The sequence below is a fragment of the Danio rerio genome, chromosome 5 (assembly GCF_049306965.1).
Source record: "Danio rerio strain Tuebingen ecotype United States chromosome 5, GRCz12tu, whole genome shotgun sequence".
In the NCBI taxonomy this organism is placed as follows: domain Eukaryota; kingdom Metazoa; phylum Chordata; class Actinopteri; order Cypriniformes; family Danionidae; genus Danio; species Danio rerio.
The window spans coordinates 55,824,039-55,840,532 of record NC_133180.1 but is presented as its reverse complement, the minus strand read 5'-3'; the positions used below and the strand labels follow the sequence as shown (position 1 = coordinate 55,840,532).

General features: G+C 37.3%; 1 protein-coding gene across 3 annotated transcripts; it reads left to right on the top strand.

The window, feature by feature from the left end:
* lhfpl2b (LHFPL tetraspan subfamily member 2b) lies at positions 1–15,303 on the top strand. 3 transcript variants are annotated; one of them, XM_021476148.3, is made up of 4 exons: positions 1–81; positions 189–335; positions 7,286–7,877; positions 14,458–15,303. In XM_021476148.3, the coding sequence occupies exons 3-4, from the start codon at positions 7,469–7,471 to the stop codon at positions 14,712–14,714; spliced, it is 666 nt and encodes a 221-aa protein (XP_021331823.1). In that variant the 5' UTR covers positions 1–81; positions 189–335; positions 7,286–7,468; the 3' UTR covers positions 14,715–15,303.
* Positions 15,304–16,494: the final 1,191 nt, after the last annotated feature.

Below are 16,494 nucleotides of genomic sequence, written 5' to 3'. Positions count from 1 at the left end.
AGGATTCCGGGTCATAGTAACTTGCCGAGGGGCTGGAGCAAAAGGAGGCGGTGATGAAGAAACAATGGGAAAGGAGCTAAAGTGGGCTGGAATTGAGATGATTGCGTGAACAGCGTCAAACATAGATTGTGATCTGTAATCGATAACGTACTGTACGTATTTCTGTATGTTTTTTCTATGTATTCCAGAGCTCTGAATGTGAAACTGAGTGTTTCTTCCTCGGATCTTCCCTTCTGGCTCGTGTTGTGTAGCGTCAGAACAGAAAAGATCCGCTTCGCCAGATCAGGAAATTAAAGACTGATCAGCGAACAGCCAGCCGATTCAACACCGTTAAGGTAAGAATATAACGTTTACTGTTTCTTGCGGTTTATTATCTCTGCTTCACACATGCGAGTAGATTTTAGGTTTTCATATCGTCGAAAATCACGCTGAAAAAAGAGACATTCACTTTTTTTTCCTATGGTGGGATGAGACAATTTACCGCACTCAGAAGACCAGAACAAGAAAATAGAGATCCAGATGAGCTCACTTCCTTGGTTTGTCTTTTAAATAGGTTCTCTGAATTTTGAAGGACTTTGGTAAACATATTGTAACTGTTATCAGACTCTGCTTGGAAAACATCATCTTGAAAATAACTTTAGAAACTGGTAGACTACTGAAGAAGATCTGCTAAAAACATCTAACTACAGTAAAGAGTACAATGGAAGCATGCTTTAGAGATATGCACACTAGTATTATAATGTTTTGCATGCATTAAGGATAAATTACTATGAGAGGTTTCTTTCCCTTTGTAATATTTAACATGGTTATACAGTTGTTGTTTTTTACATATATACATTTACATTATTAGACACTTTTAACCATTCCAGTGTAAAAAAATGAGGAAATGATTGAGGAGGTAATAATGAATATTACAGTGTCACGCTACTTTTGTTGATTGACACTGTTGATGTTAAGCAGCTAAACAGAACTTTGGTCATAAAATGATACATCATTCAAAAAAATTACGACACTAAACAAAAATGTAATTTAAAATGTGAATGCGAAAGTTATATACAATATGTATCAAGATCAAATCCACCAGAGGCTACTGTGTACGCTTTTTTTAGATCTCAAATTTCTCTCGCGAGTGGCATTTGCTCCTGCTGTTCTCACATAAATCCACCTGAGGCCGCTGTCGACTGACTGATTTACTGATTGAGCAGCCGACTGATCCCCCCATCCTCCCCCTTCCCTAAACCCAACCAATAGTGTTTTAAAAAGCACTGATTGACCTGTACACCCACTGCCCTAAACCCAACCGCAGTGTTTTGAAAAGCAATCTAGAAAAGAAAAGCCCTCGCCTGATTTTTACCACATACATGTCGAGCTACAAGACAAACTGGTAACATTGGGAAAGCCGTCCATACGGTGGTAAGTGGTCAGCTGGTAAGTGAGAAAAGAAGCGACATCATACCGCACGGTAGCATTTGTTTTAAGTGCGAAATACAGCCATACGTAGCTCTGGCTACATAATTTGCAATCTACAGAAATTTATTTAAGGCTACGTTTTCAAAATGAGCCTATGTTTGTTTGTTTTTTTTGCACAATCTAAAGGCAAACCCATTTAATGTTACTTGGCTTGAAAATGTGTTGGTCTTTCAAGCAACATACATAAAAAGTTTTGTGTTTTTTTTGTTGTTGAAGAAGTTTCAACTAGCACAATTTAACATGCATACCTATTTCAGAGATCAAACAATGCCAAGCACATACACACAGTATAAACTTTTTGACGAGGTTTTGCTTAAACTACTTGTTACAGCTATAATACGTTTGGGATCCAATTGCATACCGATGATGATGTTGTGGTGTTTTCTAACATCATTTGAAAACAGGAGGCTCAACCAATAGAAACTGCATCCAAGGTCTTGTTCACTATAATCTTATTACATCATGATCATACTTTTACATAATTTCTACCTATACAGGATTTTCTTTTTTTATTTATACAGACTCACTCTAAATTGGTTTTGAGTTGGGTGGACTAGCTTAAAATCTGAGTGCTATCCTGTACCAAAATATGACAATCTTTCAGTAAAGCCAGTAACTTGTTACATGTAGTTACAGAATGTACTGATTTCTAAAGTGTTGGAAGTAATTAATTACAAACAATGTGAGTTACATAATCAGATTACTTTTTAAATAGTTACAATTTAGACCACATAATTAAAAGTTAAAGAAAATAAATGGATTTTTAACATTTCTAACTAGGGTAGGGGATGTTCTTGAGGACACTGGATGGTCATTCCTTGGAGCTGCTACAGAAAACGCTCTATCACCTTGACATTTCAAGTACGATTGAGGAGCTGACAGACATAGTTGAGCTATGTTGACTTCGCTCTATCACCTTGACATTTCAAGTAAGATTGAGGAGCTGACAGACATAGTTGAGCTTTTGTTGACTTAGCTCTCCTGTCCCCATGTTAAAAGCAGGAGTAAGTGCTAATTAACAAAGTAACTACTTTCTTTATGAGAGTAACACAATATTGTAATGTATTACAATAAAAAAAAAGTTACTTAAAAGTAGCTTTCCCCAACACTGTTTTTGACCTTTAAGTTTGGTTAATGAGCACTTTTGGACAATCCTTATCATGTTGTAGCACATTCCAAGACTACACTGACTGAAGTATTCCTGTCAGCGTTTAAACTGTTTTGGAGGTACTGTTTGACCACTTAAACGCCATTGAAAGTCTGTCACCAACCGTTTCTAGGGGTTCAGTCTTCATTCAAAAGTAGAGAGTCTCCTCATCCCTTTTCAGTAGCATTTTAATTCCCCAGCAGGACAGCCCTTTGTGTCCTCATCTCACAGCAGCAGCCTCTGACATTCTTCAGCCCCCTTAAGAATCCATGGCACTTTCCCTTTTAGTTTGCTGCCTCCTTTTTTGGAGAAATCATGTGGTGTGATTAAATTAAGCGTGAGCTCATTCTTTGTGTTTCTTAGGTCTGAAACATTCTGGCCATTCAGGTAAACAATCTGTCACAGCTCACAATGGAGCTTCATGAGCAAATAATTATTCTGAAGGACTAAAACAAAATAGCTGCACATGGAAAACACTTCCAATGCATAACCTATGAAAAGTAACTGTATAGGCATTAAAATTAAAGTTCACACTTTAATACTGCCTTTCCTGGATAATTCCTGTACTATCAACATTGTGCTATGGCAAAGTTCTGCTGTATGGCCATTAAATATTGGCTAGTTACTTTTCACCCATATAGATTTCCTATAAGACACAACGACATGACATATTGCTCTGGTAACCTGTCAGTTTAGTGTTAACTGATAAAGGCTCTGGCCTGACGTAACACTGAACTCAATCATTCTATAAATTCGTATATCACCTGTTTTCCCAGCGCTGTCATTGAGGGTTTTAAGATACCCTTACTTGCCATCATGTTCTCAGCCTCAGTTTACTTAAACTAGGATTTGTTCAATCTGTAACGTCACCCCTTTCTTGTGTTTATATTAGGATTGCATTGGGATTTAGAATTTGTTTCGTTACCAGCTCACTTGCCTGTACAAACAGACATTTTTTACTTACACAATCTTGCGGTATCACAGTATAAGGACTTGTCATAACACAGACCTCAGAAAGATTTGTTTAGCTTGCAGCATTATCCTCTTACTTTCTTTTTCAATGTCTTGTCTTGCTAATCTTAAATATTTTAGGTATGCATTGCCTTTTCAAACCTGTAAACTTGTACTTGACTTGTAATCTGACTCTGACTGAAATGAGTATTCAAAATGTCACCGTTTTCTTTTTCACACAAAAAAAAAAAAAATGCTGTTGACTTGAAATATTCACTGGATGATGGTAACAACCAAATAAATCCATATTCATTCATTTTATTTTTGGCTTAGTCTATACATTAATCAAGGGTTGCCACAGCGGAATGAACCACCAACTTATCCAGCATATGTTTTACGCAGCAGATGCCCTTCCAGCTGCAACCCATCCCTTAGAAACACCCATGCACCCTCATTCACACTTGTACACCACTGCAAATTTAGCTTACCGAATTCACCCATAGTGCATGTTTTTGGACTTGTGGGGTAAACCGGAGCACCTGCAGACAACCCACGTGAACACGGGGAGAACATAAAAACTCCACATAGAAAGGCCAGCTGACCCAGCTGGGGCTCGAACCAGCAACCTTCTTGCTGTGAGGCTATTGTGCTACCCACAACTAGTTATTCAGCAACCCTCTGCCCTTCATCATTGTAAATTAATATTAGCTGCTTCAGTCCAACATCTACATTACCAGAATGATGAAGATGAAACGAGAGTGGACATTTCGACAAGACAATAATCCAAAACAAAGACAAGGAAACTCTCAAATTATTTCAAAGAAAGAAAATCAAGCTGTAGAATGGCTCGGCCAGTCACCTGACTTGAATCCAATAGAAAATACAAAATTAAGATCAGATTTGATAAAGAGACCATCAAGATTTTGACACTCTGTTGAAGTCTGTGAAAAACTCACACCTGAACAATGCATGTGATTTCATTCTCCATATGAGAGGCATCTAAGCTTCCATCACCAAAAAAAGACTTTTATATAAAGTATTAATTACATTTCAGTAGTTTAGTACATTCTCCTTGTGGCATTCCATTGTTATTACACATTACAAGTTTTCAAATTTTTTTGTTTTTGTTTTATTTTTATGTTTGTATTGTTTGGGTTCTTACCAAAATCTGGTTCAATTCCATGTCAACAGCTCATTTAGAAATGTTATTCTCAGGAAAAACATGACGTGTTGAATACCTATTTCCCCCACTGTATTATATTAACAAAACTTAAACACAACAATCCAGACAGATCAGCAATTAGTAGATTTATGACTCGAATCGAGCAAACTGACTGTATTTTAAGTACTCACAAAACAATAATCATTAAAAAAAGGAAAAATTATTTGTGAAAAGTGATTTCTGTAATTTCATTGAATGTGAAAATAACTCAGCCAACACAATATCATACTATCATATAGAATTGGTGGGTCATGTATATGAATTTGTGCATGTTAATCTCATGGAATTTATTTGTCTCATGGAACAGTAACTGGTTATTGTTAATTTTGGTGAATTGGTAGCTAATTTGCATGAATCTGTGCAGTTTTTGTATGATCTCTTATACCACAGCGATTGTTTCATTTTCTTCATGATGTTTTTCTTGATGGTTTGTCCATTTTTATTTAAAATGAAGTTTGATCTTAAAGATACAGAGGTGAAGTGTTTAAAAAGCCCAAAACAGATATGTGGGGAAAAAATGGTTTGTGGTCATGTATATGCAAGGCTTTAACTTTAATCGAAAAGTTTGGGGGTGAGTGGGGGTGTCAAAATGAGGGGGATATTTTGTTAATATAAATAACTGCAATTACCTGGCCTGTGTACTGTGGTGATGCAAAGTGCAAGGCAGAAATAATCAGATTTAAACACATTAAATTTAAAACTAACTTAAAATTGTACAAAAAAGAGGATGACATAAACTTTTAAGAACTGTGTGTGTTGAATTGTTGTGTGTTGTCATGTAAACAAATTATCATGTAAACAAATTATATGAAAATGTTGATTATTATTGTATTATTCATCTTTCATGTATAAACATCAGCCATCTTTAGTTAATGAAAAAAATACATTCCTTTTGTTAATTACAAATTTATAAACATTAGACTAGCAAAAGGCGACACAGTGGCGAGTGGTTAGCACTGTCGTCTCACAGCAAGAAGGTCTCTGGTTTGAGTCCTGGCTGGTTTAGTTGTCATTTCTGTGTGGAGTTTGCATGTACCCCAAGTGTTGGCGTGGGTTTTCTCAGAGGGTTTCGGTTTTCCCCATCGTCCAAACACATGCGCTATACTTTAATTAAATAATTAAATTGTCTGTAGTGTATAAGTGTGAATGAGGGTGTGTGGGGGTGTTTTACCAGTGCTGGGTTGTGGCTGGAAGGGCATCCACTGCGTAAAACATATGCTGGAATACTTGTATTTCATTGTAGAATGGCTACCTCTGAAATAGAGACTAAACCGAAGGAAAATGAATGAATGAATAGACTAGCATCAACAGTGGAGGCATATTCTGTCTGACAGAAAATGCGATTACACTAAACTGAGCTAATATACTGAATTTCCAACTTCTTTTTTTTTTTTTTCCATGTCGACATTGCATTCATCTGATGCTGCTTGCCATTTCATCTCAGTTTGAAACAATTGTTTCAACCATATTACCTGTTCATTAGAACTTTTTAAAAAGTTATTTTCAGAGCAGGAATGCACAATCTTTCTGTGTTCTGCCATTTTCTATGGCGATAATGACACGTGGCTAAAAATCCAACCGAGGCTCATTCTGAAAGCGCAGTCCCGTGGACGTTTCTGGAGACCGCGAAGTACTTCGCTAAACTCAACCGACAGTTTACAAAAGTCGTCCAGAAAAAGAAAAGCCGTTGTCTGATTTTTACCACATTCTCACCCTGTTGTTCACTCGTTAATTTTATTTTTTGGATTCTGTTTTTATCTTACCTGATTTCTGGACTAAGTTTTCAGAATGAGCCTGTGTTGTAAAAATCCTAAAAAGTGTGGTGGATTTTGAAAACACAATTAGGATCAAGTGTCCCGAGTGGAAGTTACGCCTTATATATGTGACACGTTTTAAAAACACAAGGGAAAAACGTTTCTATTTTTGACTACACTGTTGCCATTTAAACATTTTACACAAAGGTGTGTAAATTCAAAAACCTGCTCAAAATCTAATTGGCTGCAACTGAAATCACATACTTCCATACTATATAGTACGCTAAAAACAGCATGGGAGCCGAGTAGTAGGTCTGAATTCACAGTATGTAAGAAGAGAAGAAGTATGCCTTACTGCCTCTGGTAAGATTCTGAAGTGAGTATCCAATGCATGCTTCGCTATCCCATGATGCCTCGTGAGAGAATTCATGAATAAGAATGAAGTGATGCAACTGACGCGGGTAGATCACATGATCATGACAAAATGGTGGATGTAGTACTTCCGAGATCCATTTATACTACTAACTTTTATATTGTATAGAGCGTTCTTCTCTAACGGTCAAGAAGTACGCTAAATTCAAATGCAGGACCTACTGAGTAGTAGACAATTTTGGATGCAGCCACTGTCTTGTTCTTTGTACAGAGGTTAGCTTGCTGATTCTCAGCAGACAACCTACATGTAGATCTATGCTATTGATTAAAACTTCCTCATAAAAAAATGTTTCTTTTCTCTTATCATAGGTTTGGTCAGCACATGGATACTTTCAGGACGTGCCAAGAGATCAGGAGTTCTTCTGTGGTGCAATTTGAAGAAATCTGATTCAGCTGTTATGATAAAACCAATGGACCTTCACTGAAGTGCCACTTGACCTCAACACAGAAGAAGCCGATTCCCCTCAAGTGCCTGCATCAAGGTTCTTCACAATGTGTCACGTCATAGTCACATGCCGCTCCATGTTATGGACCTTGATGAGTATTGTGGTGGCATTTGCTGAGCTGGTGGCATTCATGAGCGCTGAATGGCTCGTGGGATATTCAGAAGGATCTGAATTAAACTTCACCGTGACCGCTTCCCACCGCAGTGACCAGCGCACCCTGGGTATTTATAACCGCTGCCTCAAGGTGGCACAGCAGAAGGTGGTCCAGTGTGGGCCCTACGCCACAGACTTCATGGAAATAGCTAGTGGCTTCTGGCAAGCAACTGTTATATTTCTAGTCATCGGAATCTTCCTCCTTTCCGTAGTGGGCATCCTTTCAGTTTTCAGCATGTGCTTCCAGAGTATCTTGAAGAAGAGCATATTCAATGTGTGTGGCCTTCTTCAGGGAATAGCAGGTAAGATGGGAAAGTCTACTGTTGCTCTACTTTCTCAGACTCTTTGTGGTGGCGGTTGGTGGTCATCTTTAGCTTTCACCCACAATCAACTAAACACAGAAAATTAGGGAGTGTGTGTGTAAGAGAGACACTGAAGCTCCCCCCAGATTGCTCTGAGCTCACAGCTTCAAGAGTTTGACATTCCTCTGGTGACCTCAAAGACCACGCTATCTAATTATGAACTTCAACACCCTCATCATCTTATTACAGAAAAGACAGTCTAAATATTACGGCCATTATGGAAATGTTATTTCCGTGTCTCAAATTCTCGCAAACGTGTATAAAACTTTGTTAAATGGAAAGCTCACCCTTAAAAATGAAAACCGACCCTCATGTGGTTCTAAACTTTCTTTATTCTGTTGAACACTAAAAAATACATGAGGAAACCGGTAACCACTTCCATATTAGGGGAAAAAACAAATACTATCAAAGTATGGTTACAAGTTTTTATTTTTTTCAAAACTTATTCCTTTGTGTTCATTCCAGCAAAACAGGCAGGCAGGAGAGTAGTGTTAGAAAGCTGGTGTAGTCCTACTTTACAGTAATTAAAACCCATTCAGTTCACTTTGATTCAAATGTCACAGTTGAACATAGATATATACACTAGATATCGCATACGGACCCTGAGTATGCGTCAATAGTGCCGCCACATTTGTACAGTGTTCCCAGGACAAATGTCAACCGCACTAGTCAAGACTAACGCCAATCAGAAGATGGTGGACGTTTGCGCAGCGTATGGGTGTATTAATGAGCTGACAAAGAAAACAAAGCTTAAATCATAACATTTTAAAGGGAAGATTCGTTTTTTTTTTTTTTGTGCTAGTCAGTTTATTGATGATAATACAGTCACTTACTGCATTGACCAGAAGGCAAAGTAGCACCAAATTGCACTAAATACTAGGCTTATGCTAGTTTTGTTGAATAAAACCAGTGAAAATGTTAATTAAATATGACTACAAGATGCTGCGGTGCAAGAAATGTGTATTATTGTCTGCTAATTAAAGTAACGTCGAGTTTTTGAAGTACTTATAAGAGTTTCTGATAATATAACAATGTTTGCACCTCAATGTGCATACTGTCCACCCTAAATTATTAAATATAACAACCTTATGTACCATTTAGATCAAAAAGGTGGATATACACAGCACTGCACCTTGGTCCCATATTCATTTCAAAGGAGCGCTACTCTGTACTAAAAAGGCTATTGGCGCATTTCTTCCAATAGACAAGAATAAACAGCTACTGTAAATGTCTATGACTGTTGAAGCCTGATCTATTCAGGTCAGCTCCACTAATTCAAGCAGGTAAAAGAAAAAAATATCTTCTAATAAACAAATTTAAAAAATGAAGTTAGTTTAAAGGTTTTAAAACAGAAATTGTGAAAGATTTTCCCTGCTTTGATCAATATTAGAAGATGGACTTAAAGGTAAGATAAGACATAAAGTTAAAAAAAAAACTAATGTTTTTTTTTTTTTTTTTAAACATGAAAAACATTTTGTTGTGTGAAATGTCTTGGGCCTCCAAGAGCCTGCACGTTCATTGCATGTCAGCTTTGTCTGGGGCAAAGGTAATTTATTATATGAGAAAAAAGGTCCTCATTGTCGCAGCAAATAACTTTTTTTTTTTTTTTTAATCTGGCGCAAAGGTGGCTCAGTTGTTAGCACTGTCACCTCACAGCAAGAAGGTCGCTGGTTCGAATCCCGACTGGGCCAGTTGGCATTTCTGTGTGTTCACTGAAAAAAATATTCAAAGATGATTCCTTGGATTTACTCGATTTTTTTACGTTAAGTGGTTGTAAACAATTTATTTGTGTTGAATTTAAACAAACAAATTAAGTAGAACATTATTAAAATTTAATTTGTTTGTTTAAATTCAACACAAATAAATTGTTTACAACCACTTAACGTTAAAAAAATCGAGTAAATCCAAGCAATCATCTTTGAATATACACAGTTGTGCACTCTTTTTTCAGTGTAGTTTCCATGTTCTCCACGTGTTTGTGTGGGTGTTCCAGGTTCCCTCATATTTCAAACACATGTGCTATAGGTGAATTGAATAAACTAAATTGGCTGTAGTGTTTGAATGTGTATGGATGTTTCCCGATGCTAAGTTGCAGCTGGAAGGGCACTTGCATGTGTAAAACATATGCTGATTAAGTTGGTGGTTCATCCCGCTATGGCGACCTCTGAAGAATAAAGGGACTCAGCCAAAGAAAAATGAATGAAATTTAATCCCAGTTTATCAGTAAGTGATGATCTGATTGAATGGAAATGGTGCTTTGTTTGCAAGTGTTTTATGCAGTATTACAGTTTTTTGAATAAATCTTTGGATAGAAACACAGCTTCCGACCCTGTTTGATCCTGATCCAGGAACTGAAATCTGCAGGAAGATACGTCTCCAGGAACAGACTTTGTTCCCCCTGCTTTATAAATTTTGGCCCATGACATGACAGAATCAAACAGCTTCTACAGATTTGTATTATTATACATGATGCGAATCTCCAAATTGGGGGTTGAAAAGCTTGACAAGAAAATTTTATATATACTTTTCTACAAGAACAACCAGCCTGAGCAGTTGATAAAAGACAAGGTGGATCCAAATGTTGCCGCAGAAATAGAGACTCACCAGACAAGTCTTTTATTGTCCATTTTGTTGAGCTAGTGTGAATTATAGCCTCAGTTTGCTGTTATTACCTGACAGGAGTGTCAACATTGTTATCTTCTCCTGCTGCTGTAGCTTATCTGCTTCAAGGTTGTATATTTTGAGTGTTTAGTGATGCTCTTCTGCAAACTGTGGCTTTAATGAGCCATTCATTCTGACTATTCTTTGTAAATTTTAAATATGATTGTGTATGATAATGCCAGCGAATCAGAAGTTTCTGAAATACTCAGACTAGCCTGTTTGGCACAAACAACTATGCTATGGTCAAAGTCACAAAAATTACTTTTCTTTCCCGTTCTGATGCTCAGTTTTAACTTAAAGTCACCATGAAATGGAAGTTAAGATTGTCCTATATTGTGACTGAAGTGAAATGGTCCTAAAATGAGAGAAAATAATTAAGTCTGGTTTACGATCTCATCCTTTGCGAACCGCTTGCATCATTGGTAGATGGGTGCCGCTAACAAAATGAAGGAAGATTGATGAATGGACAAAACAGGGCAAAAATGAGACACAACATAATAGCCTTCCATGTGACCAGAAATGAAGAAAAGTCAATTCAATAGAAGGTTGGGCATTTGATAAAAGATTATGAGGACAAATTATATATATTTTTTTACAAAATAATGAAGTGCACAGATACAATTGTTCATTTTGATTTCAATCAGATTTTAAGCAGGTTGTCTTGACCACAACAGCATCCCTAAATGCACTGAGTTGCTTAAATGTGATTGGATAATTATTCATCTGCATCAACAAGCAGTTGATCAGATGTACCTAATATATTGGCCAGTTAGTATGGGAAGTAGGCTAGGGTGAATTTCATTCCATGCTGACTTGAATGCATTGTGAATCTGGCCTCAGGGTTCCAAATCTTCTTTCATTACCATTTCCCAAACCAGCTCAAAGGAACAAAAGTGGTAATGTTGACTGTGGCAGGACCTTCTCAGTCAAAAGACCATGAAATAACAGATCGGTCATGATAAAGCTCCTACTTGCAGTCATGTCTGGGAACACTAGAACAATAAAGCATTGTGGTGCAATAAAAATAGTGTGGCTTATTTTATTGAAGACCAAGACCAACAACAGGTACAAGCAAAGTACGGAGCTCTTGTATAATTTTATTGAAAGATTTACAACATGGTGATTGAGTAATTTGTGAATAGCAGGAGCATGACTTCAGCATGACTTCAGAGACAGGATCTCACTTGCCTATTTAGAGCAAGAACACGGGATAAAATTGAGGGATCACAGTGACCGGCTCTGTTTGGTATGAAGATTAAATCAGCAAGCGTTCTTGCCTTTTAAACAGTAATATAATAATTAAATCACATATTAAGGCTAATACAGTGTCTATTTTAAGCGTAATCACATAGCTTATTAGAAGAGTGGAAAATGACACTGAACTAGAAACTTGACTCATGGCTCACCCTCAGCCATTACAGGGAAAACTTTTATGTTGTAAAGAATTGATGTTATCTGATGATGATATCAGATCAAAAGGGTTGCTGAGTTTTCTTAGGAAAGCAAGTGGAAATCAGTTTGTATTTTTGAGCAATTATAATAATAATCTGTCTTTAATTAACAGTACATTAGGAACAAAACTGTTTTGTATTACTGTTTTGTATTACTGATTAAATGGCCTGATTCAAGTGGATTTTTAGGGACTCTCTGTGTTTGATTTTCTTTTTTATTTACACAATTAGGCTGTCAAACTAGCATAGCATAGTGTTGCTTCTTTCCCTAGTGGTTGACTGTGACTGTTTATGTTGCATTGCATTCATCTCTCATTCAGCAATTGCTTCAGCATTCTCATTTGTCTTCGCTAGCCTTTGGCCTTACTCTGCTTGATACTACCATGATAATAAGTTATGAATACTTTAGCCCATCTATGAACATGGTATCTGTAGGAGTTACGTAGGATATAATTAAGACAATTCCCATGATTATAGGGGCCCTTTTATACACCCGGCACAATAAAGCGCAAGACGTTTGCCCTGGCACGTTACTAATTTCAGACCAATCTAACCTTAATTTTAAAAAGCAAATGCATTCATGCCAGTTTGTGGACTCAAGACTGTTTGGGTCTAGAAAAGAGGTGTGTTAAGGCGCATTGTTGGCGGATTGCTTTGAGGAACTAAAGCAATTAAAAAGCAGTTGACAGCAGCTGAAAGCTGGTCTAAAGTCCAACACAGAGCACATGCGCCTCGCTACCACATTGCTTAAAACACGCAGGATGTACAGCAATACAAACATATCTTTACAAATGAAAAAGAATTAAAGGATTAAAATATTACAAAAATTATTACTTTCTACATAAATATGAAAACTACTGATTTGTTTATTTATTACAACTTACTTTTGTATAATGTCATTATTATTATTAGAAGTGGGCGAAGCAGTGGCGCAGTAGGTAGTGTTGTCGCCTTACAGCAAGAAGGTCGCTGGTTCAAGCCTCGGCTCGATTGGCGTTTCTGTTTGGAGTTTGCTTGTTCTACCTGCGTTCGCGTGGGTTTCCCCTGGGTGCTCCGGTTTCCCCTACAGTCCAAAGACATGCGGTACAGGTGAATTGGGTAGGCTAAATTGTCCGTAGTGTGTGAATGTGTGTGTGGATGTTTCCCAGAGATGGGTAGCGGCTGGATACTTGCTGGATAAGTTGGCGGTTCATTCCGCTGTGGCAACCCCAGATTAATGAAGGGACTAAGCCGACAAGAAAATGAATGATTATTATTAGTATTTATTATTTGCATATTTATATTAGTTTTATTAAAAACAAACTTAGATTTCTCCACCTGTCAGGTTTTGGACCATATGAGGCTTAGGACATGTGTTTGGATATCACTCAGTGTTTGACCACACTTCGTTATTATTGCTGATTTATTAGTTTGCTGAATATTAGAACTGAATTTAGAAATAGTTTTGAATTGAATCTTGGCACTTAGCAAATTAAATTATTTAGGTAGGCTAATGGATGTCTGTGTGTAAAACCGTTTCTTTATCCACAAAAGAGAAGGTAAAATTAAAGGCAGAAAAGAGGAGGCTCATTCTTTATCCTTGAGCTGCAGGTGGTCTGTTTAACTGTTTTTTTTACTAGTGACGCGTTCAGTTTTTACACTTACAAAGTAAATAGCAAATGTGACGCAACTGACTCTCAAAGGGAATAGGAGATGAGACTCTGATTGGTTTATTCTCAAAACATGCCCATAACTCATTAAAAAAATAAGCTCAACCCTGTTAGACCATGTGCCAGGGCGCAGAGTGTATTGTTCCATCCTTAAAATAGCAAAAGTGGATTAGGATAAGCCCTTAATGCTTTTGCGCCATGTGCTTCAGACTTTGTGCCTAGATCATTAAAATAGAGCCCTAATTGTCATCAAACTATACCTTTGTTTGTTGTAAATATGCACCCTCTAGTGATGAAAATTTCATACAATGCAGTACAATTTAATAATAATATCTTTATTTATGTTTTGAAGAATGCACAGAAGTCTTATGGGTTTATAATAAAATGAGGGCGAGTAAATAGTGATGAGAATTTTCATTTCATTTTCATGAGAATTTGTCTATAAATAAATTATTTAATTGAAACTTTTTGTATGCAAATGAAATAGTCCACAGCACACCTGAAACAATAGTTTTCAATCGAAAGGTCAATTGGAATCCACCCAGGTGTTTGATCTTATTGAGAAAAGACTTTAATTATCTCCTAATTCTGTCCCCACTGTCCATATAACATCCATATAACAATCTGCAAACCATACAAACTGTTGTTTACAATTATAGGTTGCCTCGCCATTTTTAGACATCCATGTTTCTGTTTCTGTTCGTTTGCAATGGTTGTTCTTGTATAGTACTTACATCAGTCTTTTTCTACCTTTTGCAGGTCTATTCCTTATCCTAGGTCTGATGCTCTATCCTGCAGGCTGGGGCTCAAAGAAGGTGGTTGATTACTGTGGTCCAGATGCTTCCGCATATAAAGTGGGCTTGTGTTCTCTGGGCTGGGCCTTTTACACAGCCATAGGAGGCACAGTGCTCACTTTCATCTGTGCTATGTTTTCAGCCCAGGCTGAGATCGCCACCTCCAGCGACAAGGTGCAGGATGAGATTGAGGAGGGCCGGAGTCTGATTTGTGTGCTGTGAGATGTGAAAACAAACCACTAAAACCAAAGAGAATAATTTATGTCCCATGTTTACTGATGGAAATGACTGGTGCATAAATGGGAATGTAGTTCAGACCTGCTGTAGGTCTTTACAAAACTCAACAAACTTATTTGCTTTTTTTGATTTTTATGTCATCCTATTGCTGTATTTCAAAGTATACACATCAAATTATTTCTATGAAAAAAACTTTGAAACTAACAAATTATTTTTTTTTACATTGCGTTTAAAAGCAAATGCATTGTATCGCTATTTTGATTGATTTGTTACTAGATTTTACTTTTTACTAACAAATAGAACAATTAATGTAACCAGTTTTGTTAATGAAATTGTATGCTGAGTCTCTGAAAGATATTACTAAAACAATTGTTCTCTGTGATAAACCTTATCTTTCTAAAAAATAACAAATTATTCTTTGCTTAGCCATTTGAGGTGCTGTCTGGCTTATGCATGTTGACTGCAAGCAGTCCATTAATGGTTAGCTGGATTTCTTTTTTTTTTATGGTGCAAAATGTTTTCTTTTTCATCATCTTTCTGCAATGACTTATGGAAAATAAACGGCCTGACCCAATGTCAACACTTGCATTCTTGGCCACTCGCATGTATACTATACATACAGGAAGGAAGTGCACATTTAACAAGATCAAGTACCAGGTCAGAAAAATTCTAAAATGTAATTCCAAAGCTAAATATTTATAATGCAATGCAGGCTGTAGCCAGGGGGGTTCAAAAGACCCACCCCCCACTGACAAAGGAAGAAAACATACAATCTGATGAAAGTTAAGTCATCTTTTACTACTGACCTAATTTATTGTTTTTAAATAGAGAAAACATTTTACAAATAACTTTTATTCTAAATCCTACACCTTACAAACAAAAAAAATCAATATAAAGGTGTGAAGCACCAAAACCGTCCCAATCATTCATTTTCTTTCGGCTTAGTGCTTTTATTAATCAGGGGTCGCCACAGCGGAATGAACCGCCAACTTATCCAGCGTTTTACGCATCAGATGCCCTTCCAGCCGCAACCCAACACTGGGAAACACAGTGTTTCCCCCACAGTCAAACAGTCATTCATCAAAAATTTTGGCTCTGATGGCCAGCCGACAAGCTATTTAAACAAAAAAGTGCTTCAAAAAGTCATTAAAATGCAATATTTAAGCCTCAAAATTAAAAAGAGAATGACGCAAATAACTGCAAAAAGGTCTTCTTTTTGAGAAAAAAGAACCACCCCTTTCACCAGGCTAGCAACAGGCCTGCAATCTAAGGCTGTGTTCAAACACTCCAGATTCGGTTCTCTTGATTTGTTTGGCCCAGACAAAAATTTTAATTATACAGTACATATTGGTTCATGGGCGAGGCAGTGGCGCAATAGGTAGTGCTGTCGCATCACAGCAAGAAGGTCGCTGGGTCGCTGGTTCGAGCCTCGACTCAGTTGGCGTTTCTGTGTGGAGTTTGCATGTTCTCCCTGCCGGTTTCCTCGGGGTGCTCCGGTTTCCATCACATTCCAAAGACATGCGCTACAGGTAAATTGGGTAGGCTAAATTGTCCGTAGTGTATGAGTGTGTGTGTGTGAATGCGTGTGTGGATGTTTCCCAGAAATTGGTTGCGGCTGGATGGGTATCTGCTGAGTAAAAAAAACTCGCTGGATAAGTTGGCGGTTCATTCCGCTAGGGCGACCCCAGATTAATAAAGGAACTAAGCTGACAAGATAATGAATGAATATTGGTTCACAGTATTGAGGTTTAATTTTAACACTGAC

Excerpts from the sequence above, each read along its gene's own strand:
- lhfpl2b (XM_021476148.3), top strand. The coding sequence starts at position 7,469 with ATGTGTCACGTCATAGTCACATGCCGCTCCATGTTATGGACCTTGATG. Across the intron at positions 7,878-14,457 it reads CCTTCTTCAGGGAATAGCAG|GTCTATTCCTTATCCTAGGT; the intron begins GTAAGATGGGAA and ends TACCTTTTGCAG.